The sequence below is a fragment of the Brienomyrus brachyistius genome, chromosome 5 (assembly GCF_023856365.1).
Source record: "Brienomyrus brachyistius isolate T26 chromosome 5, BBRACH_0.4, whole genome shotgun sequence".
NCBI classification, from domain to species: domain Eukaryota; kingdom Metazoa; phylum Chordata; class Actinopteri; order Osteoglossiformes; family Mormyridae; genus Brienomyrus; species Brienomyrus brachyistius.
Window position 1 is genome coordinate 8,339,874 of NC_064537.1, and position 27,824 is coordinate 8,367,697.

General features: G+C 46.1%; 2 protein-coding genes across 6 annotated transcripts; one reads left to right on the forward strand and one right to left on the reverse strand.

Moving 5' to 3' along the window:
* Positions 1-920: 920 nt before the first annotated feature.
* LOC125742737 (guanylyl cyclase C-like) lies at positions 921-18,149 on the forward strand. 2 transcript variants are annotated; one of them, XM_049015008.1, is made up of 28 exons: positions 921-976; positions 1,067-1,129; positions 1,301-1,539; positions 1,836-1,948; positions 2,213-2,280; positions 4,537-4,755; positions 5,106-5,224; positions 5,920-6,016; positions 6,221-6,341; positions 7,388-7,535; positions 7,864-7,946; positions 8,300-8,417; positions 8,764-8,830; positions 8,950-9,052; positions 9,188-9,250; positions 9,546-9,617; positions 9,806-9,910; positions 10,050-10,136; positions 11,235-11,367; positions 12,228-12,365; positions 13,599-13,687; positions 14,094-14,185; positions 14,761-14,919; positions 15,554-15,746; positions 16,451-16,625; positions 16,809-16,907; positions 17,012-17,183; positions 17,287-18,149. In XM_049015008.1, the coding sequence occupies exons 3-28, from the start codon at positions 1,338-1,340 to the stop codon at positions 17,483-17,485; spliced, it is 3,234 nt and encodes a 1,077-aa protein (XP_048870965.1). In that variant the 5' UTR covers positions 921-976; positions 1,067-1,129; positions 1,301-1,337; the 3' UTR covers positions 17,486-18,149. The 2 variants fall into 2 exon arrangements, with proteins under 2 accessions (XP_048870965.1, XP_048870966.1); XM_049015009.1 differs by having other exon boundaries at positions 934-943.
* A 172-nt stretch (positions 18,150-18,321) lies between these two features.
* Positions 18,322-27,466, reverse strand: kctd17 (potassium channel tetramerization domain containing 17). Of its 4 annotated transcripts, XM_049015051.1 has the most exons (7): positions 26,883-27,465; positions 23,572-23,680; positions 23,314-23,405; positions 22,653-22,751; positions 22,441-22,566; positions 21,812-21,937; positions 18,322-20,583 (listed from the first exon to the last, which is right to left on the reverse strand). In XM_049015051.1, the coding sequence occupies exons 1-6, from the start codon at positions 27,252-27,254 to the stop codon at positions 21,848-21,850; spliced, it is 888 nt and encodes a 295-aa protein (XP_048871008.1). In that variant the 5' UTR covers positions 27,255-27,465; the 3' UTR covers positions 18,322-20,583; positions 21,812-21,847. The 4 variants fall into 4 exon arrangements, with proteins under 4 accessions (XP_048871008.1, XP_048871011.1, XP_048871007.1 ...); XM_049015054.1 differs by lacking the exon at positions 21,812-21,937 and having other exon boundaries at positions 26,883-27,466; XM_049015050.1 differs by having other exon boundaries at positions 18,322-21,937.
* Positions 27,467-27,824: the final 358 nt, after the last annotated feature.

Genomic DNA, 27,824 nt, shown 5'->3' on the forward strand with positions numbered 1-27,824 from the left:
GGCTTTTAAAGAAGTACCAAACACAAGGAAAGGGAATGTCTTGGATTGGACACTAGCCCATCTCCTGGCACACTGACATACTGTAGACGATGTAGAGATGTCAATTCACCACTTACTTTCTTTCAGGCTTTGAAAGGAATCCAGAGTGCCTAGAGGACACAGATCATGACTTTGGAATGGTTAGTAAATTCAAGGGCATGTCTTAAAGCCTGTTGTTATAACCCACGGATGTGTACAGCCACCTCTGTCGCCGACCATGAGCTTACAGGAGATTTATTGGAACCAAGACTCAATCTAGCAGCTTTTATAGCAGGTAAATTTACTAGCGCTAGAGAGGTACCTGTTTCCTTTACTAGATAACCTTTGTTCACATCAGCCCATTTCCACCCGTGTTTGTGACCAGCTTTTGAAGCAGGCCTGCATCAGCTGGCCCCCATCTGGCTGAGTACTTGTCACCATGTTGCCTTTTTCCTCCATTTCGCCCATATTCGCCAATATATAACCCCGTACTCTTTTTCCCAATGACGCAATTAACCACAGCTTTATTTTAGCGCCGTATAAAAGACTAGTGGCTTTTAATGTATCTTTTCATCATACAGGTGCACTGATGCTTTCACATGAGGTCTCGATGCCTTAAATTTGCACGTCAAGCGAACATAACAGCTATAGAAATTATATATTTTTTGTCTCCGCTTTATGGTACAGATCTTAATACTCCTCTGTGATAGCTTGCCTAGTTACCATCGTGTGCTTTTAAATGTAAAATTTTGCACTCAGTCAGTACTACAAAAGTGCGAATCGAGTCATATAAGCACCATTCGTTAGGCATTCTGGTTTTTACGAAGTCCTTGAAACGTACGTGAGAAAAAGCGATCCCCCCCCTTCCTGCCGTCCAATCCGTCCTTTCAGGGTTGTTCATTAACGCGCCGAACGGGAAGAGCAGGTGAGCAGCGGACGGGGAAGAAAGAAGAATATTGCAAGTTGCATTTTATGTTCTGCAGTTTCATTTACAGTATAAGACTATTCAGTCTATTTTAATTTGTGACAAATCGTATGGTTTTTTTAGGGTTTCAAAGTGGATTGGAGACGAACATCTCGAAGAACAATTTGAAAGTGGAGATTTGAAAAGGTAATCCCATCTGGATATAGAATAATTGATTGTGTCTTGCTGAGATCACGTATGAAACCGTTTACGGACGCTCATATTTCAACTTTAAAAGTTAATATGTAATATTGAAATGTACTAGCATATAAGTGGCAATATATCACTGATATAGCAATCGGGCGTGGGATTTCTCAGGCTGTCATCAAATCTGCGATCAGCCGATGTGGTCAGCATGCGCGGTGGCTGGTGGTTAAGCTCCTGTGCGCTGCTGATGGTCGGACTGCAGTGTCCAGTGGTGACCGCTTGCCTGGAAGGGAACTATCTCATCAATGTGATCCTGATGGAGGACCTCGTCTCCCCCTGGAGTATACACCTCGTGCAAGGTCCGGTGGAACGCGCTATCGCTACCGATGAAAAACTCAACTATGAATCAGGTAAGTCTTTCAAAGTTGACTTCTACATAGGACACGACTTCGAAGGAATTCAGCTTTAGGGTTAGGTCTCCACCCATTTAAGCAGGTCCAGGGGGTTGTGTTGACTTGTAATTTACACCCATGGTAAACAGAGATGTTAGACTATTTTTAAAACCATTTTCATCACACTTGAAGTTAAAATGGACTCTCTCCACATATGTTGTGGGCCATGTATCCTTGCCCTCACCATAGGTGAGCTTGGTAACGCCAACATCAAAATCATGATTCACCTCAACACCATTTCTTGCTGTGCCCAGGAATAAACCGGAAACTCAGTGTCACGTTCAATGGGTTTCAAACCAGCATGTATCGGCGCAAGGGCTGTGCCAGCAGTACCTGCGAAGGGGTGGAGAAACTGAAAGAACTGAGTGTGAGTAAGACTCATTTATTCAGTATTTATGATGCAGTTATCATTATCTGCAATGTCAAATTCTTATTGAAATCACAATGCATTTGCAATGTAAAACCCCCTACTTTCACATAATGTTAAAGAGGTGTATACCTCCCGTGATTGCTTTGTCAGGACCCAGAGTTAAAGTTTGATATTATGGCAGGCTGCTTTAGTCCTTGTTCCATCCGCGGGTGGTTCACACTTGGAACGTTGGGTGAGATAAATTGTTTCGCTGTGTTTCAGGATCGAGGCGAAATGGGCTGCGTCCTTTTGGGACCCACCTGCACCTATGCCACCTTCCAAATGGTGGAGTAAGTTTCAGACCCTCTTGTTTCCTCTCACCTTCACTCATTCTCCTATTTTTTGTTTACCTCTGTTCCCTTTGCCTCATCCCTGTGTCCTGACCTGCTATCATTGACTAATGTTTCCCAACCCGGTCCCCGGGGATCCCCAGATGGTCCACATTTTTGTTTCCTCCCCAGCTCCTAGCTCGGGTGACCACCTAATCCATGTCATGAAGGACATTATGAGCTACGACGAGTTCATAAACTACCATTTCAGCCATTTCGATTAAAAAGACCCGGATTTCACTTGAGCACTGAGTTCTTGCTGCGTGCTGATTGGTCAGTCTCCTGTAATCATGCATGCGCCACTAATGTTAATGTTCTTCAGTCAAGGACACAAACCAGGATAATTACAAGACGAACTACACAAATTAGGCGAGCAGGGGAGTCTTTCCGCTTTAAAGCTCTTGATGCGGATTAAATGGTCGCCCTACTTCCAGCACATCTAAAGCCAACAACCAAGAAATCAGGAAACCCCCAAATACCTGGTATAGGTGTGTTGGGAGCTGGGAGAGAGCAAAAATGTGGACTGTCTTATCTGTTTTCTTCACTTTTCCTTACATTTTCCATAAATTTCCCCTCAGAAGTTGCCGCTGCAGGTGCCCGCCTATGTCGCCTATACGATTGACCGGCCCTGATTGGACCTATACCTGTTTTACGGCCTGACAATCGTTAAAAGCTTTTTTTTCAGTTTTTTTATGGTGGACAGGAGCTGCAGTTTCACAACAAACGTAGGGTCTGTCCATAAGGGAATTACCAAACTGCTATGATTTGATTACACTGCCAGAATAGTAAAGTGTGAGTTAATATTACATCCAGTTAACAGCATGTCTGCCTGCTTGGCCAGCGAGTTGCTGAGAAAAGAACCAAGCATCAGTCTGCTGGTGTCTGTTATAGGACTTGGAACAGTAGAACTAAAATATCTAACATACAGATCTTGTCGTGTTAAGTGGCAAAGCGTAACCCAGAAACCAGCTTTATTAAGATGGACAGTTATTACAGAGACATAAATCAGGACATTTGTAAGATCAAGGTGTCATATTTGTATGGTGCAGAGGTTTTACTGAGTATGATCTTCCATGTCATCCTAAATACACACTGGACGAGGAGTTATTTACACATATTGGATGTTTAGTATAGAAAGATGTGGATCTTCAGTCATAGTCTAACATTAGTTTATTTGTGTTTTTGCCTGACAATAAGAAACACATGCACCTCACTAATTCAGATACATCAGCAGCAACAGCGATTGAGTTTGATTCAGCATTGACTTAAGCAGAGTTTCTCAAGTGTTTTGTCATGCCCTGCTCGTCCGATCCTCCTGTGTGCCACGCACCCTTGTTAACTTCGTGTGGAATCCCGCATGTTATCAGCTGTTTCCTGTCATTTCCATTTAGTCCTGTGTGTTTAAGTCCACGTCCAAGTCTGTTTCCCCAGTCCGGTCATTGACAATGTTAACCGTATGTACCTTATCTTGTCCTTTCTCCCGATTAAACCCCGTGTTTCCTGAATCTCCGTCTTCCTGATCCTGATTCGCCGCAATTCCCCCTGCTCACCCGATGGTTATAAGATGTTTGGTGCATATAAAAATTATGGCAAATATGCTGTTTAATAAATACCGTTTAAGCTCTCCTTTTGTGGGATTCCTTCAACCAAAAAAAGTCAACGTTTAGGTACAGAAGTGAAGGACGACAGGGAATGTTTGTTTTGCTGATATCCAAACAAATACACCACATCTTGTAGTCGTTTAGCAACATCTGTCCCATTTGGTGGAGATGGACTCCTGAACGATGATTGTTGCCCTAAACTGTACCGTGTTATATCTACAGTCTGTCTGTCTGCTGTCTGGTGATTGTATTTATATTGTATTGTCTATTATGTTGTTTCCTTTGTGTATATGTAGAATGTAAACCGTGGTACGGTTGTTTTATATACAGTTTGTATTTACTTAATGAAGGAAAATGTGTGTCCTCAAATTTCACTCACCACTTCAGTTGTTTTGGTTGTATGACAATAAAGGTGATTTCATTTGCCATTTCCACAGTTGGCTGATTTAAATTTGTGGCATAGAATTTGGGACACAGGAACGAAGAGCTACTTTTTGGTTTAAAGCAGCCAAACAGCTGGAAGGATGTGTAGCCGGTTAAAATGACAATGGTGGTAGTAAGATCGTTATACAGCGATGCTTGTAGGGTGAATGGCTGCCTTGTGTCTGTGTCTTAGCCTGGAGATCGGGCTGACGCTCAACATCCCACTCATCTCAGCGGGGAGCTTCGGACTGTCGTGTGACTACAAGGAGAACCTGACCCGCTTACTGCCCCCTGCGCGGAAGGTCTCCTCCTTCTTCACTCGCTTCTGGCAATCCACTCACCATAACCTCAAGCCTAAATGGGAGACGGCGTACGTCTACAAGAAGCCGGAACTGACAGAGGACTGCTTTTGGTGAGGCTGTGTGGGGAACCGAGGCACGGGGCGGGGGGGGGGGGGGGGGGGGGGGCTGATAATTAATGATCCTGGCTCAGTCTGGAAAGGGTGAGAAACAGAATGCTAGACGCGGAAAGTTCAGGTCCATAAAGTAAAAATCCAGACCAAGGTTTTGATTTAACCATCCAGTTCAGAGACACATTCACAGGTTACTCAACTGGTTGGTTGAAACGACATCTTGGTCTGGATTTGTACGTTCTGGACCTGAACGTTCCACTTCTGCAGAATGCAGTGTGCATCTCCAGCAGGTTCTGGTGTTTTACCATATTGACCTCCTTCTGCTGTCTCCTCCACCCCTCCCGTCCCAGGTATATCAACGCTCTGGAGGCCGGCTCGGCTAATTTTGCCTCCACGATCCAGCGGGAGGTGCTTCGCCAGCCAGCGGAAGTTCATAACCTGCTGAACTCCCCAACGAGGAAGAGCAACTGTAGGCGTCCCTTCGAATGGCCACATCACAATAATTTTTGCATACGGTTCTTGCATAGGGTTCCAATGTTTGAAACCCGAAAGGACACATGACCCTCATTAGGGGAGCTGTTAGGTCTGTCAATCGGCATAGATCTAACAATCATGCCAATATGCTAATGGTCCACTGACTGTTTCAGTCTGGTTAAGTATTTTGCTCTAGGGCACCAGGCAGAGCCGTTGAGATTTAATCAGATACCATCTGATCTCAAGTCTCAATGCGACCTGTGATGCCTACACTACCTGTGGCGTCTCTCCTGCCTGCCCTGCTGCTGTACCACCGTTCATCCTACCATCAGAAGCAGCACCTGCCTGCCATCACCTGCCTGCCCCCCACTTTGAGACTCAAATGTTAAAATTGGGATAGTGTGAATTGGGACATCTTGCTCATTTGACTTTGGCTTCCTCTGCTGCCCCCTGGAGGATGGGCTCCCCCTTTGGGTCTGGTTCCTCACAAGGTTTCTTCCTTCTAGGCAGTTTTTCCCTCCCACTGTTGCCTCTGGCTTACTCACTGGGGGCTTAGGGCAGGGACAGTATAAAGCGCTTTGAGACGATGTAATGTTGTGCAAATGTGCTATGCAAATAAAACTGGGAAAAAAAATTGAATATCACATTGAACACCTAAGTTCATTTCTGTGTTTCACTCCTGGTGTGCAGTGTTCATTATCTGCGGGACCCCAGAAGACGTGATAAACTTGAAGAACGGGACCGAGGCGAATCCTGAGATCGTCTTCATCCTCATCGACCTTTACAGGTCAGTCTGGGCCTGTTTCAAGTTAGCAAATGCTTTCTGTGATGCGGCCGATTTAAACTTTAATGCTGCAGATTGAGGCCTAGCGGCGGTCTGCTGTCCTGAATACTTTGGTGTCATTAATTTAGTGTCGTTATGTAATATACTGATAATGATGCTATTGCTGGAATAAAAACAATAATAATATCAATAACCTCTTTTTTACAGTCCTTCGTATTACACCAACGCCACGTCGATGCCTGACATGCGAAACGTCCTGGTCCTCACCATGCCCAACATCAGGAATTACACGCTGGATCCGACCTACAATGACAACGAAAATGAATCAGTGAGATGCTCCCATTTCTTTTGTTTAGATGCAGGCGTACTGTGTGCATGGTAGAATACAGATACCTTCATAATGCATTATAATGTTATCGTAAAGTATTATAAGCACAGCTATAAGTATTTCTAAAAAAGGCATAACACATTATAGCCATGTTTATTATGCGTTATAATGCTTTATGAAGCTCTTATCTATAATGCACTATAGATACCTTCGTAATGCATTATAATGGTCAGTATAACAATTAAGGATGCTTTTTACTGCATTATAAATGAATCTGTAATGCATTATGATGTCTGCTTCAAGTAAAGTGTTACCAAGTAATGAAATAGAATAGAATAGAATAGAATAGAATAGAATAAACCTTTATTATCCCACGAATGAGAAATTTAGGTGTTACAGAGCTCTTGCACAAAAACGTAATATAGAACAATAGGAGCAGGTAGATACACAAAGATATAAATACAAATGTACAAAAAGTTTTGGAAATAAATAAAGATGTACAGAGATATGTACAAAATGTACAGAGATATGTACACAAGTGCGGGGGTGGGGTGGGGTGTGAATGATCCTGGTTACAGCATGTGATATGTCAGTTAAACATATATGAGTAAAAAATACTCACGCTAAACTGTTATAATGTCTGACAGCCGCTGGTAGGAATGACCTGCGGTAGCGCTCCTTCCTACACTGTGGGTGTAGAAGTCTATTGCTGAATGAGCTGCTCAGAGCTCGTACAGTCTCATGCAGGGGGTGGGAGGTGTTGTCCATAATGGATGTTAGCTTAGACCGCATCCTCTCATCCCCAACCTGCTCGATGGATTTCAGTGGGCAGCCCAGGACAGAGCTGGCCCTCTTCACCAGTTTGTCAAATTGCACCTGAGGAAGCCAGGAGGCTGAGTGGGTAATGCTTAATTGCATGTGAGTTTCCTGGCAGTATCTCCCTGCAACCTCACACTGGATAAGAGGGTCTTTGTGAGATGGATGGAAATATATCTGGAAGTAATGTAGTCCTTGTACTTAATCTCCTTCTCTCTGGCTTTCACCAGTGGTACATATTTAATGACTATCTGGCAGCGTACCATGATGCTGTACTGCTGTTTGGTCAAATTATGAGGCGGCACTGGGGCAGCACGCCCCCGACTACGGGGGCCAATGTTGTGGCGATAGAAAACTTCAGGAACATCTCGTTCAGTGGTAAGATTCAGCTCCGGAGTCTTGTACCCCTGCCCTGCCCTGTGACACACGTGATAGCTGTCAGCGTCCTATTTATTGAAAATTAATTGTTATTGCTTTTAGGGCTTTTAGTTAATAACCACTCTCTGTTGGATTGTGGACGTCTGCCTTATTGATATTTCTGGTTCATATTAGACAGTGTTTGCATTGTGTATTACGAGATATAACTCACCACTTGCAAATTCCGAGAGTTACGACTTTGCAGACGAATCTGACACCCCACTGTACATAAACGCAGTGAAATGCGCGTGTGAATAATACATGTAGCCCAGTTTTCGTCTGCTTATAGGGGCTGGTGGACATTACGTTTTGGACGGAAACGGTGACAGGGATGTGAACTTTTCAGTGCTTTACACCAACAAAGACAACGAGGTGAGGCCAAGCAACGTTATGATGTCATCAAATGATCCTTACCAGCACCATGTGACTTATGGCCACGCCCTTGCTTAACTGTCATTGGCCCTTTGCGTTAGTGGGCGTTTGTTTGTCTTAGTTTCTAATGAGTTGGAAACCCGCAGCAGCATTATCTTTATTGCCCAATTATCGTGGAGCCGTGTGCTTGCTATGTCACCTGGGAACTTAACTTCGCTTCTAAGCATTATGGGTAATTAGACCACAAGGCACTGAAGCCTCCAACGGGGGCACTGGTTGTGTGCATTGTAGTACAAAAATCATCAGGTTTGAAGCTGCAAGATGTCTGACACTGGATTCCTCTTCTGCTCCAGTACCAAACTCTGTTTGTGTTCAACACGCAAACCAACAGCAGCTATGTAGTGGATCCCAACCCTACACTGGTTTGGGGCAGTCAGCTGCCTGACGACACTCCAGAGCACAGTCAGATGGGTAAGGTGACAGGGGTGTAATGGAAAGGAGATAAGCTGAAACGGCAGCGTGCTCACTTAGCATGTTAGCGGTGGGAGGGCTGCACTGTACTGGGGAAATGACCGCAATTTGATTTTTTCTGTAATAAATATTGCCTTATTTATAAAGCGAAAAAAGAGTTGAAAATTTACCTAAAATAAATCATAGCAAAACAGAACTTATCTACAAATATTGTCTGTCAAATAAGTTGGTGGTGTTGCCGTGAGTTGTCTTGACAAAGCACTGTACTTGCTCAGGTTTGAGGAGGTAGGGGATGGGAGGAGATGAGCTGTAGACTTCACGCAGACCTCATTCATGTTTTATCCAGATGTCATTGTCATCATCCTGGGTGTCACTGTGGCAGTGGTGGCTACCATCGCTCTCATCTTCTACAGGTGAGGACCTGCCCCTTTACTCCCAAAACCCAGCTTTTGTTTGTTTTCTTTCCATTTTCCTCCTCTCTGTTTTGTTCATAAATTGCTACAGGTTTTATTGGCTTACGTTTTCCTGACAGACAGAACAGGAAGGGGCGTCAGGTGCGAGAAAAATGGTCTCACATCCACCCAGATTTGATACATCCTTTGGACTTCAATGAGCGAAGCCTCGTCTCTCTGAAGGTGAGCTGATCTCCAGCCTGTGTCTACTGCCTGTGTTGGGAGCTTCCTTCCACAAAAGCGGTTTCTGGTATCTGGACACTTCAGAGTTCATTTTTACTGTATTAACATATTTAGCCCTGTCCTGCCCTTCCTCAGATTGACGAGGACCACAGAAAAGAAGGAAACGACTTCATTCGCCGTTGCCGTTACGATAAAAAGGTGAATTTAATGTCTGTGTCGATTTGTTTTATACACCCCATATTCTCCTCCATGTCTGCGCAGGATCCTGGTCATGACTATACACACGTCGATGGATGATATGGCTTCTGGTTCAGATGGCCGATGCATTTGAACATCCATCCATCCATCCATCCATTTTCCAAACCACTTATCCTATTGGGTCGCGGGGCGTCCCGGAGCCTATCCCGGAAGCAATGGGAACGAAGCAGGGTACAACCCAGGATGGGGGGGCCAGCCCATCGCAGGCATTTGAACAGTTCTGTATATTTTTTAGATTGTGATTCTGAAGGAGCTGAAGAACACGGATGGCAACTTCAACAAGATGCAGAGGATTGACCTCAATTCAGTAAATGTCACCCTCCCTTTACTACCTGCTCTATCGCAGTCCCCCCCCCCCCTCCAGTATCATAAAATACAGCATCACCTCTAGTTTGAGTCATAGATCCATTGAGTTCACAATACTGTTGTTTTTCTTCATTCCGCCTGATCTTTCCCCAAGCTTTTAAATTCTGTGCCTCCTTATTACTTTACCAGCTCCTGCAGATTGATTACTACAATCTGACCAAGTTTTACGGCACGGTGAAATTTGAGCAGGGTGTGTTTGGAGTGTTTGAGTACGGTGAGAGGGGGTCCCTCAGGGTAAGTTCTTGTCTTGGTCCAGTGGACCTGCTCTCCTCTTGATCAGCTGATGATAAACTTGTTTCAAGAAATTAAGATTCACAGAAAACATGTACACACCTCTTACATTAATTCTGGCTATCCGTTCTGCTTTTTGCAGTATGTGCTGAACGATAAGATCTCCTACCCGGAAGAGACTTTCATGGACTGGGAATTCAAGATATCCGTCATGTATGACATTGCTAAGGTCAGACAGAATGTTCCCACGATTACTGGTTGTGTGTGTGATTGTAGTGAGGAAGAGAGAGTAGAATAAGTCAGGTACTCAAGCAGAGGTGGGAGCGTGACTTTCAAATAACCAGTATGTCTCAAGGTCCAAGTCAAGTCTCACATCAAGGGAGTCTAATACCATGTTAAGTCCTGAGTCAACAAAGTAAAGTGTCAAGTCTCAAGTCCCAAGCCCTAGACCAGACTGCGTATAATTTTTTTTAATTTAATGCCACACAAGCTTATACATTACATCATTTTGTTGTGGTGTTGTGTACTGTATAACATATATTTATATATACTATATAACTTAAACTTATATGGTGAGACTTGAGACTTACCTGTTAATGAAAAATCAATTACTTGTTCCCACCTCTGTACTCAAGTATGTCCATGTATCAAATTTTAGTATGGAGGGAACTTTCAAAGTTACAGCTAACTTTCAAAGTTAAAGTTAAAGCTAATCACTAAGGCCACGCTAAAGTATTCCCTCGGGCTGGTACACCTTAAGGTTGGTCAGATGGTCATGTCTGAGTGCTGCCCCCCTCAGGAGGACGTGGAAGCGACAATCCCACGGAACCTTAAAGAAACAATGTTTTTCCTATCATGGGCTACAGTCTAGAAGGATTTGCTTTTTCAACAGGCCCAAGAAAAACCCCAAAGCTCTTGACTTGCTGCAGCCCTCAGACTATCACATGATGCTCGGTTGGTTTCACACAGAAATGAATGAAACATGTAATGTAGTGAATTTGCTACTTTCACAAGGGTAGCTTGTAATCTTTGTCCTTCGGTATGAGACTGAAATTTTCTGGTATTTTCTACTGGAAGGATTCTAGAAGAGCCTGTGAAGTAGAAGAAATAGAAGCTGAAGCTTCTGGGTTGGAACTTTGTAAACACTTGGCAGGGAAAAGTTGTTGTACCTTTGAACAGGGTGTAAATCAGCGGGTGTCCTTGTTGAACCTGCTCACCGAATTGGCAGCGGGAAGCGTTATGCTGTGTAGAATATGAACCTTGGAAGCGAAGCCCAGGGTGATGTCGCTGGCTGTCACATGGAACCTCATGCCTCGGTCCCATCCAGGGAATGTCCTACCTCCACGCCAGCAACGTCAGCGTCCACGGCCGCCTCAAGTCCACCAACTGCGTGATGGACAGCCGCATGGTGGTCAAGATCACAGACTTTGGCTGTAATACCGTCCTCAGTCCGGGCAGAGGTAGGACCCACTGTCAGCCTCTGACACTGTACATAGCGCTGCAGATTTACACCAAGTCTCCCGGTACGATCAGGCAGTCAGCCACCGTGAAATTATATTTACATTTATGTATCCAGCAGAAGCTTTTGTCCAAACTACAGCTAGGCTGAGCTTCCAGTGAATGTCCAGGTACAAGGGCAGGTAGCAACGGAGCAGGAACTACACAGGACCTTCTAGCACAGCAAGAACCTAATGAGATTATTCAAGAACATTCGTGGAACGTAAAGGAACATTTGGCTGTTTCACGAATTGTCTTTCTTTTATGGGATATGTGGATATTTAGTTATGTAGTGACCTACCCCTCTGGATAACTGACAGATAGGGCTACATGAAGTGTAAGATTGTGCCTTAGTTGGAGTCAGAGGTGTATCTAGAAAATCTAGGCCCCCGTGAAGTGCTGGGCCCCCTGAATCTGCCAGGCTATCCATACCCCTCTGGCACCCCTATGTGCAGTGAGTCTTACGGACAGTCTGCAGAATGGAGTGAGCTGATTGTTAATTATAAAGTGGAGTGAAACTGGTTTGAGTACAGACATGTTCTGAGGTTCGCTCTGCACTTCTGCACGCATGGCCTGTCTGGTGGATGTGACACAAAAGGCTTCATGGAGCTGTCAGTCACTGCCCCTTTAATCCTAGTGTGTGACCCAATGGGAAGCGTAGTGTGTCCTCTCGTACACCAGGTGGCGTCTGACGGTACGCGATAATCCTGCCATTTCGTTGTGTTCTGTCGTAAGAGCTATGGTTCCTCACTGTGTCTTAGTCTCTTCCCTTACTTTTCCAATCTCTTCTTTCTCTGTCTGCTGCCTCGGACCCCCCACCCAGACCTGTGGACTGCCCCAGAGCACCTGAGAAAGGAGGGCATCTCGCAGAAGGGAGACGTGTACAGTTTCGCCATCATCGCCCAGGAGATCGTGCTGAGGGAGTGTCCCTTCTACACGGAGGCCTGCTCTGACCCCACAGGTGGGGGCTGGAGTAGCTCGTCAACTTTTGGCTTCATGTAAACATCATTAGATTTACCACCACTTAGAAAAACCATGTAGTACAGAAAAATTGACCCCTTCGTTTGCATTCTGTGCAACAACCACAGGTCAATAGGAGCACAGTGACACCTGCGGTTTAGCCGCACTTAAGAGCTGTAAGCCAGTGTTTCTCAGTCCAGTCCTTGGGGCCCCCCAGACAGTCCACATTTTTGCTCCCTCCCAGCTCTCAGCCAGTCAAATACCTGGTACAGGTGAGCTGGGAGTTAGGAGGGAGCAAAAATGTGGACTGTCTGGGGGTCCCTGAGGACTGGGCTGGGAAACACAGATCAGCTGCCACAGTTCCTTCCTCAACAAGAGGAAAAAAACAAAAGGATTTATTTAATAATTTGATCTAAATCCTCTGTTTTTGTTTTCTATTAATGTAGCTATCATACTTACTTTAAACTACAAAAAATCTCACTGATATGTAAGCAGAAAAGTACAGAATGTAAAGTATCCATTCATTTCTAAGAATGGGTCGTCCACGATCAATCCCCAATATGCAAACACAGCAGGATATGCAGCATTCGCACTGTCCTATAATAGCAGCCAGTTAATGACTCCCAGAGGACACCACAACTCCCCCTACAGGCCAATACAGGGACACCACAACTCCCCCTACAGGCCAATACAGGGACACCACAACTCCCCTACAGGCCAATACAGGGACACCACAACTCCCCCTACAGACCAATACAGGGACACCACAACTCCCCCTACAGGCCAATACAGGGACACCACAACTCCCCCTACAGGCCAATACAGGGACACCACAAATCCCCACACAGAGCTGCTGACTTTTACTAAACAAGACTGAAAAATGCAATGTTCAAAGTTTTATACATTTTGTAAATTCAGCACAGCTAAAATGAGACAATATTACATCTGCTTGGGTCAGTTAATGTAGTACAATAATATTAATTAATGCATTAATATTCGTTTCACTTATTTAAAAGGAATATTGAACCTGTAACTCTAATGTTTTCAATGGCCAGTAATAGGCCAGTATGGTTAACAGACTGAGGGTCACTAAGGAAAATTCATTTCCTCCTCATTTGAATTGCATTTAAATTGCCGGTTAATATGGATCGTTTGATTGATTGCTGACTGACCTATGTTGTGATTGCATCTGTGCTGCTCTCAGTGCTTCGCTCCTACCCCTGTCGTTTTTCAGAGAAGCTCTACAGAGTTCAGTTTTCTAACTACATGTCAGTCTTCAGACCTGAGCTGAACTTCGAGACGCCCATGGAACGCGAGCTGGAGGTGAGACTATCCTACCGCTTCGCCCTTTATCTTTCCTTGGGGTTATAAGGCGATGACACGTGTCCCTGTTTCGGCCATTTGAAAACGTTTCTTAAACCCCTTGCTCCATGTGTTTGTTCGCATGCATGCCTGGTCCCCGAGTGGGTAACACTGGGCTATTCGACTGTGCCTTTCAGCTTTTATATTATGTCTGCCAGCTGACTCAGCATTGCATAGTGTGTGCAGAGGTGGGTAATTCGGGTCCTGAAAGTAAAATTCCAGACCAAGATTTTGTTTCAGCCAGCCCGCTGAGTTCTTTGTAACTAAGACTCTTTATTCTCCAGCCAGATACTTACCCAGCTGTAGATGCGTGATGGCAAACTCCTCCCCCAGTGTGGTTCTCATGTTTTGCTGCCCCCATGAACAGGTGTACACGCTTATTAAAAGTTGCTGGGATGAGGACCCTGAGAGAAGACCTGACTTCAAGAGGATAGAGGCAGCTCTGGGAAAGATATTCAGGTAGCGGGGAGTTAACGTGATGTGTGGCTCACGATGTTACAGTCTGTATACGTATTTCCCTTCAGGGTAGATTTAAAGGTCCATACACTGCTGAGTGAGTATCTCCATGCTTGGAAGCAGCGTTGGCATTGTTAAGATCTCGGTTGCCAGGTCAGTTCAATGGCAGCGTTGGCATTGTTAAGATCTCGGTTGCCAGGTCAGTTCGATGGCAGCGTGTGGCTCAGTGGGTTCAGTCTCTGTGTCTGATTGGAAGATTGCTGGTTGGATCCTGGCAGAATAGCCACAGAATGGGCCCTTGAGCGAGGCCCTTAACCCTCAACTCCATGGGTGCCGCTGCAGGTGGCTGCCCTTTGCTGCCAAGCTTGCTGTCACCTACATATACGTCTTTGTGCCATGGGGAGCAAAGTGGCGTAGGCGAAAGGGGGATTCCCCGTGGGAATCGAACAAGTGTCATTATTAAATCTATTTCTATACAGTGCCATTTACAATAGATTCGTTCCAAGGTGTTTGACAGCCCCCCCCCACAGCATTATAGAGAGGTCGCATACTAACAGCAAGTTGCCAATTCTCTCCAGCAACCTGCACAACCAGGCCAACGAGAGCTACATGGACAACCTGATCCGGCGGCTGCAGATGTACTCCCGCAACCTGGAGCACCTGGTGGAGGAGCGGACGGCGCTCTACAAGGCCGAGAGGGACCGGGCCGACCGGCTCAACTTCATGCTGCTGCCTGGGTCTGTGCATATGTGTGTGTGTGTGTTTCTGTGCATGTGTGTGTGATTCAGCCTTACTGAATCCCACACACATAACAAACCCCAAATGTAGACCTCATGATAATCCTTCAAAAGTGCCTTAAAAACATTTGTTTTGCTAATTTTCGACAGAGTTTGAGTTACTTTTGATGCTATGTTACTTTGGGGTTAGGGACTGTTGAGTATTTTTAAGATGGCCCTGGAATTATAGGAATATTAACCTGTTTCTGTGTGGGTTTGAAATATTTAAAGATGAAATATTCAAACTGTACTAAATTTCTTTAGAATTGGCATCATTGTTCAGGTTCCTCTGTTCAATGTCTGTGTCGTATGTTCTAAGTTTGTCTGGACAGACCCTACATAAGGCATGACTGAAGATTTCCGTACAACCTTAGCTCCTATTTATACCCTGCTGTTCCGTGAAATCAGTTTTCATCGGTTTTGATTGGCTTCAGGTCGATGTCATCTGGTCATTAACCACCCTGACGTGACTGACGAATGCTGGAGGCCTGTCTGCGTCTGCTTTAGGCGGAGTGACTCCGGCGACAGGGACAGAACATCATTTTCCGATAAAAATAACTGAACGTCTCTCTGTCGCCACCCCCCCACCCCCCAGCCCCGTGGTGCGCTCGTTGAAGGAGACGGGCCGTGTGGAACCGGAGCTCTTCAAGGAGGTGACCATCTACTTCAGCGACATCGTGGGCTTCACCACACTCTGCCAGTACAGCACGCCCATGGAGGTGGTGGACATGCTCAATGACATCTACAAGAACTTTGACAGCATCCTCGACAATCACGACGTCTACAAGGTACCACGTCCCTCCCAGTTTCAGGACCTCAAGCTCATCCGGAATGAAATAAGCCAACCTTTCCCTATCCCTGGTTTAATTATGCGTCTCTCAGCCGAATTCAAATACTGGCATTAAATTTCAGAGCCACTTTCAGTATCTTATGGCTAAACTAAATATTATAAATGACATTAAAATCTGCTTCAATGGCCCATTAAGTTCGCTCAGTGACTCCTTTCTTTTGCTGTGGGATTTTTTAAAATAAGAACAGGCAAAAAAATACTAAAACTGCAGCTCACTGTGCAGCTCAGGAGCTGGTGACAAACACGCACTGAAGATTTCAGGCTGAAGATTGCTGTCTTGCTGTCATAATGACGCTTGGCAGGGCTCATCCGGAGGGCAGGCAGTTTCTGTCTGACAGCAGTGACTGGCTGGACCAAAGTGATTATTTATACAGCATGCCAATGTGGCAGATGTTTCAGGTACATCGTAGTTCACCAGTTGAAGCGCACTTCAAGGGCACAGATGTCGGTTTGGACAGTGGGGACGTGTCCGTACCAATATTGTGGGGGTACCGTGTGTATAGGGGGTTTAGGTGGATTTGGCTCCTACCAACGCTGAAACCAAACCAGCAAATGCAGTATCAGGTTGTGTACAACATGGGGAGTGACAGGTGCAGGGAAGCAGAGATGCTGATTGGTTGAAGTAGTGGGTTGTCTTCTCAGGTGGAGACGATTGGGGACGCCTACATGGTGGCATCAGGGCTGCCTCAGCGGAACGGGAACAGGCACGCTGTAGATATCTGCCGCATGGCCCTGGACATCCTGGCCTTCATGGGCACGTTCCAACTGCGGCATCTTCCAGGGCTTCCTGTGTGGATCCGCATCGGGGTGCACTCAGGTTCTGACCCCGCCCCTCTCGTCCTATTGGCTTGGCACACTCCACCAATCCACCAATGCCCACGCCACAATCAATAATGTAGAAGCCAGAGTGCCCTCTTTAAGTTCCTCTTTGATGTGCTGGACTTTGATGGCCTTTTCCTGTGGGAGTGTATAAACTCACTGTGTGTGTGTGTGTGTCTAGGTCCTTGCGCAGCTGGAGTAGTGGGGATCAAGATGCCCAGGTACTGCCTTTTCGGTGACACAGTCAACACAGCGTCTCGCATGGAGTCCACAGGCCTGCGTGAGCATCGCTGCTGTCATATCTCACCCCCCCCCACTAGCCCCCATGCCTCGGGGTCAGGTAGAGAGCCCTCGCTAACTGTGCCTCATTAATTCGGTCCCCAGCCCTGCGCATCCACGTCAGCCTGCCCACTATCGAGATACTGAGGAGGACGGACTGCAAGTTCGAGTACGAGACAAGAGGGGAGACGTACCTGAAGGGCAAAGGGACGGAGACAACGTACTGGCTGACAGGCGTCACCGGAGAGACGTACAACCTGCCCACCCCTCCGACAGCGTGAGCGCAAGCCGCCCTCATCCCTGCTTTTCGTTCATCGTGTCAATTATGTTACCGCTGGTCACGTGACAGCTAGTCCCGCCCTTTTCCCCCGTACCCTCAGCGAGAACTTCCAGCGGCTGCAGCAGGACCTGGCCGAGATGATCATCTCCTGCCTGGAGAAGCGTTCTCTGGAGGGGGGTGGTTTGGAGAAGAGGAAGACGCTGTCCACCAGGCAGAGGAAGCGGGTGAGTAACGGTAGCCATGGAGACGGACAGCCAGAGTACCTGCACCTGGCCACACCTGCATCCGCGGAGCAGTAGCCCCGGGGGACAGCCGGGTGGCGACAGACTCTCTAGAAGCCCCCCATCGAGCATCTAAACCTCCGGATGGTGCTGGTTTCCAGCGTTCGGCTGCCTCCTCACCAGTCAGCACACCGCTGTATAGATCTCAGCTTTCAACAAGCCTCTCAGAGGCGCCTGCACTTTCGAAACGCTGAAAATCCCTGCAGATAAATTAGCGACAAGCTATCAGCAGATACATTTAGATTTTTCAGGTCATACTTGCACTTTGTGGAAAATTTCAATCTCTGTATAGAAACACACAGACGATTCATCCTTCCTTTTTGTTCATCCATGTAAGGAAGGATTTGTTGTTTATAGTTTAATGATGTTAACTTATTTTCTCTTGTCGGTCTCCTTGTTAAGTAATCGCGAAGATCCTCCCCATCCCTTGCTAGTAGCAAGCATTTTAAAAATAGAAGATTACATAATGGAATGTGTGGGAATGTGCGATGACAACAGTGAAACATTACTAGTCATGCCGAAGCACTATGAAATACGAGGCGTTCTTTATATTTTATTTTGTGTGCATTTATTTTCAAGAGAAAACTTTTCTTAAACCCGATGTCACGAATCTGCTGGTCTGCTTGCTACCCCGCACACAACTTTTCTCATCCTTCTAAATAAAAAGTATTATATAATCATCTGTTTTTGATGTCCCAGGAATTCTGTCAAATTTAGGAAGCCGAGTAAGATGACAGAATATCACAACATTCGCTTTTTCTCCGCACGTAGAAATCTGCGGATCGAGGCGAAAGGGATGAGGGATGCTTTTCGTGACGGATCAAAACGACAAAACACAAATAACAATATGAACATAAATTTACATTTTTATTTAAAACTATACACTGGGCAAAAAAAGAACAAAACAGATGCACCTAGACAGACTATATAGACCACATTTCAGTAAAACGTCCATAACAAACAACAGAATCTTACAAAATATTTTTGGACAGATTTTTTCCCTGTATTCCTCCCTCCATTTTCAGTACATACTCAAGAGGGTTGAAACAGTTGCAAACGAAAGAGCAAAATAAATACCCCAAGCTCCTGTGACACAATGCAGGTCAAATAAACAGTTATTACAGAGTAATAAACTGTAGCAATAACAACAATCATACTTGTCTGATCTCAGCTGTGTTTTACTCTGTGCCGGTCACGCGATTCAAGTGCGCTCACTCCCAGCACAGCGTGTACACAACATGCAGACTCCATCCCGTGAAATCACCTGACCCTGCCAGTTACCATGACAACACCTTTACATCCACATTCTCGGGCACAGTGGTAGCTGACCAGCACTGCAGGGTTGACGATCCACCCCTGAGGACACCACCCGCAAGCCCCCGGACCCAACGTCCGTGGAGTCATTTCCCAAGTCCAGCCTCGGGGCTGTCTGCGACGTTCGAAATCACATTACGCTGGAGCTCATAGGGGCGACAGGTTCCATGAGACCATCATTCAAAACAAAGCGAAGAAGACAGATTCCGGACCAGGAACTATAAACAAACATCAACTCTGAGTGCTCCTTGACCCGGGTGTGAGGAACACATGTCAAACTGCAGCTGATCAGCAACAAAAAAGTAACGCGTCAAACTGCTATTGATCATCAACAAAAAAAAAAAAAACAGTTTGTCTTCTTTCAGGCTGGACAATAGGGCTCAGATCACTTCCATGTGTATTCAGTAATACAACACGTACACAGAGACATGCAAACCCTCTGCGTGTCAAATCATAAACACATCTCTTGCCTCTGCTGCATAATCTGTACCTAAACTGTACATAATCTTGCCTCTTGCATCAACAGTTCAGAAACTTGTTCATTTTTTTTTTGCTTCTTTTCAAGGCACCTAATAATCCATATTGCTAGTTAACAACAAACTCGGCTGATTGTTTTAGTGCCTTGCTTTGATGCATCGTGGCTACAGAACTCAAAACCACCATTTGCACAGCCCGATGGCCATGACTCAAATGCAGAAGACGCATGTACAACGAGCGTCTTTCCACCCAGATGTCTAGAAGGAGATTGTCTTAGTTTACGTGTCAGTGGACTTGACTTAAGGACAAAGTGATTGTACCAGTGGGAGAACCACCTCTCTCACGTATGTCTTATAAAGGATTTTAATTTCTTCACTTTCCCTTATTTCTTGTTCCAGTGGTTTGATCGCTGCGCTACTGCAGTGGTCATCAGACTGACAAATCGCAAGAACCAATCATTTTAAAGCCTGCAGCCAGCAACTCAGAGCTTCATCATGACTCCCTATATCAGGAATAACAAACTAATCCAGCCTGGAACGATGCAGTTTAGCTTCTTCTTGTCAGGACAGGGGCGAAAACAGCTTTAGGAACAACCTGCTCTTTGCTGGCCTGCTGCATCTGTACAGATTATAGCTTCCACAGTATGAAACTTGGGATGACTGCAGCAGCAGACAGAGCTTCAACAGAAGTGAACGACACCTCGATAGCTTGGACACCCTGGACCTCTAAGCTCTTTGGATCGTCGACTGGAAAGAACATTTATTCGTATAATTCTACCTCTGGAAGATTCTCTTTCCATCCAGGAATCTGGGCTCCAAAATTCAATAAACAGTCATTCTATAAACAAGTCTGAAAGTTCTACATTGGACATTCTACATTCTCAGCCACTCAGTGCTCTCGGTGTCACACGCTGTAATAACTCACTATATGGAAGAGCCAGATGTGCATCCTTAATACTTGTCTCTTACTGGAATTAAAGACCACTGCAGTACTGTACATATATATTTTACGTTCAGCACAATTTGCACATTAAAGGTGACACGACTGGGGTAAACACAGTTCAGACTGCTACACCCATTTTTGAAAAAAGCACGTGCACGCAAACATACACACACACACACCTTTCACATTGTGATGGGGACAGTGTGGGGTTTTGGATTCTGAAAAAAATATCGGCTATTTTTTAAAGAAAAGGTGAGAAGGACACAAATCAACAACAACAACAACCCCATAACAAAACACGCTGTAATGAAATATTTATCAAAGGACAGACACAGACAAAATGTCTCCTCACTCTATATTCGGGATCCGTGGATTTGGAAAAGCTGAAAAGCAAGTAGAAAGAGTGTGTGGGTTACGGGGTTTAGGGGTTAAGGGGTTCCAACAGAACGCCACTGTTTAAATTAATTCCATTTATCTAATTACTACCTGAAAACTCTGAGCTATAACTAAACACAAAATATTCTAATTTGCCACCTGTATGAATATTTAAGGGTGCAATGACTGCAAAGACATGGTGAGTTCAAGCTGATGGATAAATGGAAAAAGAATTAGAGAAGCCTGCTAATTCACAACACCGGGTGTGTTCACGTACTGCGGTAATGTCAAAGATCCGGCCTTTATTGGCTAATCTCCATCCGTCCATCCATCCATTTTCCAAACCGCTTATCCTACTGGGTCGCGGGGGGTCCGGAGCCTATCCCGGAAGCAATGGGCACGAGGCAGGGAATAACCCAGGATGGGGGGCCAGCCCATCGCAGGGCACACACACACACCAGTCACTCACACATGCACACTTACGGGCAATTTAGCAACTCCAATTAGCCTCAGCATGTTTTTGGACTGTGGGGGGAAACCGGAGTACCCGGTGGAAACCCCACGCCGACATGGGGAGAACATGCAAACTCCGCACACATGTGACCCAGGCGGAGACTCGAACCCAGGTTCCAGAGGTGTGAGGCAACAGTGCTAACCACTGCACCACCATGCCGCCCCATTGGCTAATCTCATCTCCCTGATTTCCGCATGAGTAGCAAACTCCACTACGCTTGCTTGTCTACCCGATTCACTAAATGTGACTTAATATCGAAAATGCCAAACACATTTGCAAAAACACAGAGCTTTTTAAGACTGCAATCAGTATTTCTGCACTAGACTGGCATTAACTGGAAACGCTCATTTCAGGAAGCGCTGTGACGAATCACATCCTCTCGCGCAGATGTAATGCCACGGACCAATCAGAGCTCTCGCCAGCGAGATGGCTCGACATTCCGCTTCAGCCGCCATCTAAGAATAGCGCCTTAGCAATCAGCAGAACAATAACTGTTATTCATACCAGTTCCCTATCACTGCTGGGAATGCTACCTTCCTGCTCTGGGTATAATATTATTTCTATTTCCTCCTTAATCTATGGAGTCTGTGCCCAGCGCATGGGTGTCTGCGTCTCATCATTTATGCTAGGAAGCAGAACGGAGCGACCTGGGAATCCTGGCAGCTTGCCCTGACACCATTCCTGCGTCTGCCCACAGCGAACACCCCAGAAGCGTTCCTCACCCATTCGTCTCAAACCACGCCAAAGACCGTTAGTCTCTAATCCACTCGCCGGGGGGCAGCATTTTGCGCTCCCTCTGCCTCATCCCTCGCTCCATCCTCCTTCTCCTCCTCCTGCACTTCCAAAGGCTTGTACAGTCGAAGGGAGAAAAGCAAAACAAACGACAAAAAAAAAAAAAAAAAAGCCAAGACATTGAATGAGAATTGAGGCAAATGAGTGACAGTGATTGCAGGATTTCTTTTATGAAACGTCACACAGATGCAGCGGCCTGGAATGACAGGGTGGGTGGTCTTCGGTTACACACGGAAACACACGCCACACACAGGCAGCATACTGCACTGCTAGCTGTCCGCCTATAAAACACTATATTTACATGCAATTCATGTATCAGAAGCACTGATTATATAACAGGGAACCTCAACTAGAGGGCGCCAACTTACATCCTTTACTCAACTATTGAAAGACTCCAAGTCATATAAGAGCTGGAGTTTTTCTACTGGGACAGAAGCTGTGACCTTGGATGTTCTGACCTGGCTGCTACAATCTATTCCCAGCATGCACTGGTGCAGCTCCAGCAATGCAGTGCAGTGCGAGTGTGTGGGGCGGAGCCTATTTCCGTGCGCTGCCTGACCTTGGTCTTGTGGCTCTGCTCGGTACCCAGACCGCCCCCGGGCGTGTGCAGCTCTTTGGACACCACGCACAGGAACTCAGCCTGGTCCTCCGTGCCGTAGCTGTACGACGAGCCGATGTTCACCATCTGCCCCGGGTGGAGGGAGGAAAGGGGGCGGCTCAGAACCAGCCGGGATGGATGGCGGGCACCGGATACTGGTGACAAGGACCGACCTGCTCAAATTTCCAGCCGTCCGACATGGTTGAGACCATCTGGGTGAGCTCCTCCTCCTGACACTGCAGCACCCGATACACGTGCTTGGGGGGCACCTGCTGGAGGGAGATGGGGGAGGGGGGAGGATCAATAGGGGAGAAAAAGGAGAGAGTAAGTGAGGCAGGGAAGGCCAGGCAACAGGGAAGACAGGGTGAAAGAGGGGAATAGGATACACAAGTGGTTTCTGGAGAGTAGAGAGGGAGGGGAAGATGGCAGACAAGGGAAGGAGGAAGAAAGAAATTGATGGCGCAGTATAGAAGGAAAGAAGGTCAACAACTGAGACACAGGAAGACCACACAGGGCAGAATAAGAGACGAACAAGTTAAAGTGGATGAAAAGTACAGTGGAGGTGCTTGACACCAGTACAAAATGGAGTGTAGCTCAGAAGGTTAGGACCCTGTGCCTGTGATCAGGTCAGCGGTTCAAATCCCAGGCTCAGCAGTGTGGTTCATCTTTGGACCCCTACGCAAGGCCCTTAACCCCCGCTAAATCGCTCCAGACACCGAATGTCTCCGCTTTCCCTCAAACATGTACATCGCTATGGACAGAAGTGCTTGCGAAATGTTAATTTCCTGAAGAAATGTGCATCCAGGAGGGCCGCATGACCCAGGAGTGCATCACCTGCGCCGCCTTGCAGTCTCGCTCCAAGATCCTCTCCTTGATCAGCTTGATCAGCGGCGTGATGTTATAGAACTCCGCCTCCTCCAGGACGCCTGGCCTCACGGTAAAAACAAAAGAAACAAGACCGTTAATGAAGAGGCCCGAGAGCAGGCAAAGGGAAATCATTACTGATGCAGAGGCAGACTTCTGCCCAGCCAGAAAGAAAGAGGTGTAAGACATGCTAAAAGCTAGCCGCCTGGACGCTAGCTTGTCCCAGACCTTCCTCAGCCAGCTCCTTGTTGTAGACCAGCTTGCCATGTCGCAGGTAGTTGAGAATGGGGCCGAAGTAGGTCGGGTCTCGGTCTATCACATAAGCGCCGGTCTCATCCTGCCAGAACGAGAAAAGGGCGTGACTCGCTGGCAGGGACATTAGCGTTAGCGCTCGGCATTAGCGGATAGGCCTGCCAAGCACATACAGGCACATATGCTAGTGATGGTGAAATCGTGAGGAAGAGCAGGAGCGCGTGGGGGCGCAGGCGTGTAGGGCTTAGTCAGAGAGAAAAGGGGCGGAAAGTGGGAGCAAGCAGAAAACAAAAATAATAAAGATAAAAATTTAACCAGATCCTGTGGTACCAAGATCTACAGCACTCCCAGAGGGAGCTTTGCTATGGAGACACTGAACTGACAACACAGTGTTTTATACAACCTGTCCAAGACACAAGAGCATGGAGCAGGGACAAGCACATCATCCGATATTTAGAATATGCTGTACACTGGCCAATCGGCCCTCAGTAGGGTTAGCAGTTAGAAGATAAATGGTCTTTGTGAGACTGAACCATGTGAGCAGATACTAAGTTACAGGAGAGGAAATCAGACTGATGGGAATAAACGCAACAGACGTACAGTGATCGGGAAGCTGAAGGAGGAGACACAGTGTGAGGCGTGTGGGGAGCAGGTGAGCTGCCCAAATAAGGGGAAACCAAACAGGGGACAAAGATCGCAACCAAAACAGATGGAATGGGAGTCAACAGGGAATGCACGAGGCAGCCCCCCTCCATCCCCATCAGCAGGCGAATCCGCCACTGCCTGCTGGACCCTGCTTGACAACGGATGCAACAACACTGACGAGCTCCACCCTACGGTGCCCATGTGCTCCCAGAACTCTGCTGTATCCCAGCGGTGTGGCCTGATGAGTAAGGCTGCAGTTAAGCAACACACACACACACACACATAAAATCAATCACTGCCCACATGCTACCGATATCAAATACATGTACTGGTGCTCCTTGCCTTTTCATTGGGTGACGTGTCAACGAATCCATCATAAGTTGAAAATATCATTGTCGAGTATGAATATGATGTTATGAGTAAATAATATACCTACTGTCACTGAATAGGTAAACAAACTAATAATTACTGTAGCTATGTTAATACCAGTAATCTAAAGACACAGAAAGTAATACAAGTTTAATTAGACACAGAAAATACACTGCTAAACACTGTATGAGACGTTTACACTTGATCTCTACAGAGGCTTTAAGTGTGGCTGCATGGATGCTGCCATCACCTGGCATCAGTGGAAAGTAATGAACATATGCTACCTTAAGAACAAATCGAAGGACTCAAGGGATACTGAATGTGTATCGTTATTACACCATTGTAACATCAAAATATCGTAACTCGATCGTAATGTGAACCACCGTGAAATGAGGAGCATCTGTACTGCACAGCCTTTCACCTCCTCTCTGACTACATCTATTTCAATATTTTATCAAAAAGCTGACTTTAAATAGGCCCAACGTGCTGAATTGCCTCAGATTCTAGAACACTTCTTTAGAACTCCCTTACTACAAAAATTTTCACAGTCAGATCCTTTTTTCCTAAAAAAAAATCCACCAGGATCACAAGGATAGTGGTGACCCCTTGGAACGAAGCCAGTGAGCCAAAAGCGGCCTCGTTCCCCAGTCTCCCAAAGGAAAAGCCATAGTGGATTTTATGGCGAAGAGATTCAGGAAGAGGTTCCTTCCATGCTCACGCCATGACACGGTTAGCAGACTCCGCTCCCATGGGGAGGTGGGCTCGTGGCTAAATTAGTTTTTTTGACCGCTGATGCCCACTCACAGCTGACGCAATGCTTGAAACTAACCAAACGACGGAAGTGTTTGGGGAAAAAAAAAAAGCCAATGACAGACACAGAACACGCTGGGCCAATCGATGCTGTATTAAGCAGGCAAGCAACAATCACGTCTAGATAATGAAAAATACATTTTTTTTAAATTACGTTATAATTTGGTGAAGTTTGGTAATTCATAGACAAGTTATGACAAGAGTTGGAATGTGGCTGGGAGATACTCAGCTATTTCTAACTCCTACACATTTTGTGTGAAGGGCTATCATCTCTTTAAATTCATCACCAGACGAACAGCAGCTATCGTGTTAAGGCCGGCCAAGGTGGCCGGAATCTCACGGAAACCGAACACGCGGATGGTGAAAGAACGCAGCTATTCCCTGACGTGTTTGGGTTTGGCAGCCATTTTCTCCGAGATGACTGAAACAGCAGCAAGATGTTCAGATGTACTGCAAACTAACCAACAGTATAGCGACCAACAAGGTTCCAGTTCAAACTGCAGGCAAGACCTTAACCAGACTTAGATTCAGATTCTTGTTATCAATGAATATTTCAAACCATATTAAAGGAACAAAAAGTTCAGAACAGAACCTGATCCATGGAGAGCTGCTGTGGGTGGGGGTCTTGGGGATGTCTTCTCAATCAGCCAATAATAAAACAGTGGTTCTGAACTGCACTCCTGGGGACCAACTGTTACTGGCTGATTGAGAGGCTATAGATCAGGATCGCCACTCCTGGTTTACAGCTATGAATTGTGTCAGTTGCCTTGGGAAAAACTCGGTATTTAAACATAAAAGTTAGGCATGACTGAGCTCAGTGTGAGCTCAACTGTGGAGAAAAAAATACTGGTGAAGGGCAGAGAAAAACGATATCTAGAGGCTACTAATGTCTACACCGGAAAGAAGTGCAGTGCAGTGCAGAGGATAAGTGAAAGGAAAATGGAAGGGCAACAGGACAGACAGCTAATGTTACGGTCACGCAAACACTGTGGAGGAGACAGTAGAACTGCGATGTAATTTTCTTTTGAGGAGAACGAGACGACTACAAACGGACACTATTGCTTGTAAGTGAAGGAAAGGGCTCCATCAGTTTCAGCGCCGGTGAAGGTCATTCATCATTCACAAGCTACTGCTATTCGCAAATACATTCCATTTAAGAACGGCTGCGTAAAGATACACGGACGCGCACACGGATGGCTGCATGCATCTATCCCCATGTAAGCTTATTTTTAACCGTGGCACAGTTTGGTTTCAGCCACCGAGACAAATGCATGTCATTTTTTCTTCAGTATGAGATAAAAGGCAAATGTCATTTACAAAGAAGAATGTAGACGAACAGAAATGTGCAGGACATGGTGCGCAGCCCCGCAGCCGAAGCAGCGCTGGTACCGCACGTGTAGCATCAGACGGCCGTGACCTAGACCGGCCGCTCGTGTGACCGCAGGGTTCTGACATGTCCTTACCGTATCCGAGTGCAGGTCCTGCTGCTGGCAGAGACGGTACAGAAAGGAGGTCTGCTCCTTCAGCAGGGTTTGCCGCGTCGTGAGAAACACTGTACCGCCAACGTTCAGGCGGACCCATTTGCCATTGTTGCCAGCCGCGGTGGCGATCCCGACACTCTGCACCTTAGTCTGGATCTCGGCGGTGCTCGGATCGCTGCTGGTCGGGGATGTTGTAGCCGGGTTCTCGCTTCCCTCGTCTTGGCTGTTATTGTTGTTATTATTATTATTATTATTATTGTTATTGTTGTTGTTGCTGTTGCAGTGAGTAGTAGGTGGTAAGCTGACTTCCGACATTGCCTCCAGCACCGGTTTCCGTCGGTCCTCGACTGCCATCAGAATTCAGTATTAAGAGATGTACCAGTGAAATAACGTGTCAGCGGTTTTTGGTACCTGCTCGCTTCCCCGCGCCTGATTGTCGCGGTCTAGGTAGGTCTCCTGCCTCCCTCTCCCGCTGTATAATACTCTTCTCCTCCTCCGTAGAAACGCCTACCGCTTTTTGTTGCTCAAAACTGAAGTCTAGCTTAGACCCGTGGTGCATTGTGGTTTTTGTAGTTTCCGGAGTTTTAAAGAGAGTTTTTTTTTTTTTTTTAGAAGACAGTCCTAAACAAAGGAGTGACAATGTCCGGCACGAGCTTGGTGGTATTCATGTGTTGTTAAGGAGACGTTAACACATCTAAATAGATAGTTAACGTAATCGGTAATTTGGAAATTGCTGGTTTGTCAACAACTGCGTTCTGCTTCTTATATTGTCATGGTGAAATGTAAGGTGAAATGTAAAAGTGGAACATCGTGCCCAAATGTAGGTCTAACTAGTGTAACACAGTTTCACAAAACTTGAGTTTCATTTTCTTGATGTGTGCGCATAATCTGAATACTACTAAAATACTAAAATAATATGTGTGA

Excerpts from the sequence above, each read along its gene's own strand:
- kctd17 (XM_049015051.1), bottom strand. The coding sequence starts at position 27,254 with ATGGCAGTCGAGGACCGACGGAAACCGGTGCTGGAGGCAATGTCGGAA. Across the intron at positions 23,681-26,882 it reads AGGACCTGCACTCGGATACG|GATGAGACCGGCGCTTATGT; the intron begins GTAAGGACATGT and ends TCGTTCTGGCAG. Across the intron at positions 21,938-22,440 it reads AGCAGAGCCACAAGACCAAG|CCTTTGGAAGTGCAGGAGGA; the intron begins GTCAGGCAGCGC and ends CGACTGTACAAG.
- LOC125742737 (XM_049015008.1), top strand. The coding sequence starts at position 1,338 with ATGCGCGGTGGCTGGTGGTTAAGCTCCTGTGCGCTGCTGATGGTCGGA. Across the intron at positions 6,342-7,387 it reads ATGACAACGAAAATGAATCA|TGGTACATATTTAATGACTA; the intron begins GTGAGATGCTCC and ends GGCTTTCACCAG. Across the intron at positions 8,418-8,763 it reads TCCAGAGCACAGTCAGATGG|ATGTCATTGTCATCATCCTG; the intron begins GTAAGGTGACAG and ends TGTTTTATCCAG.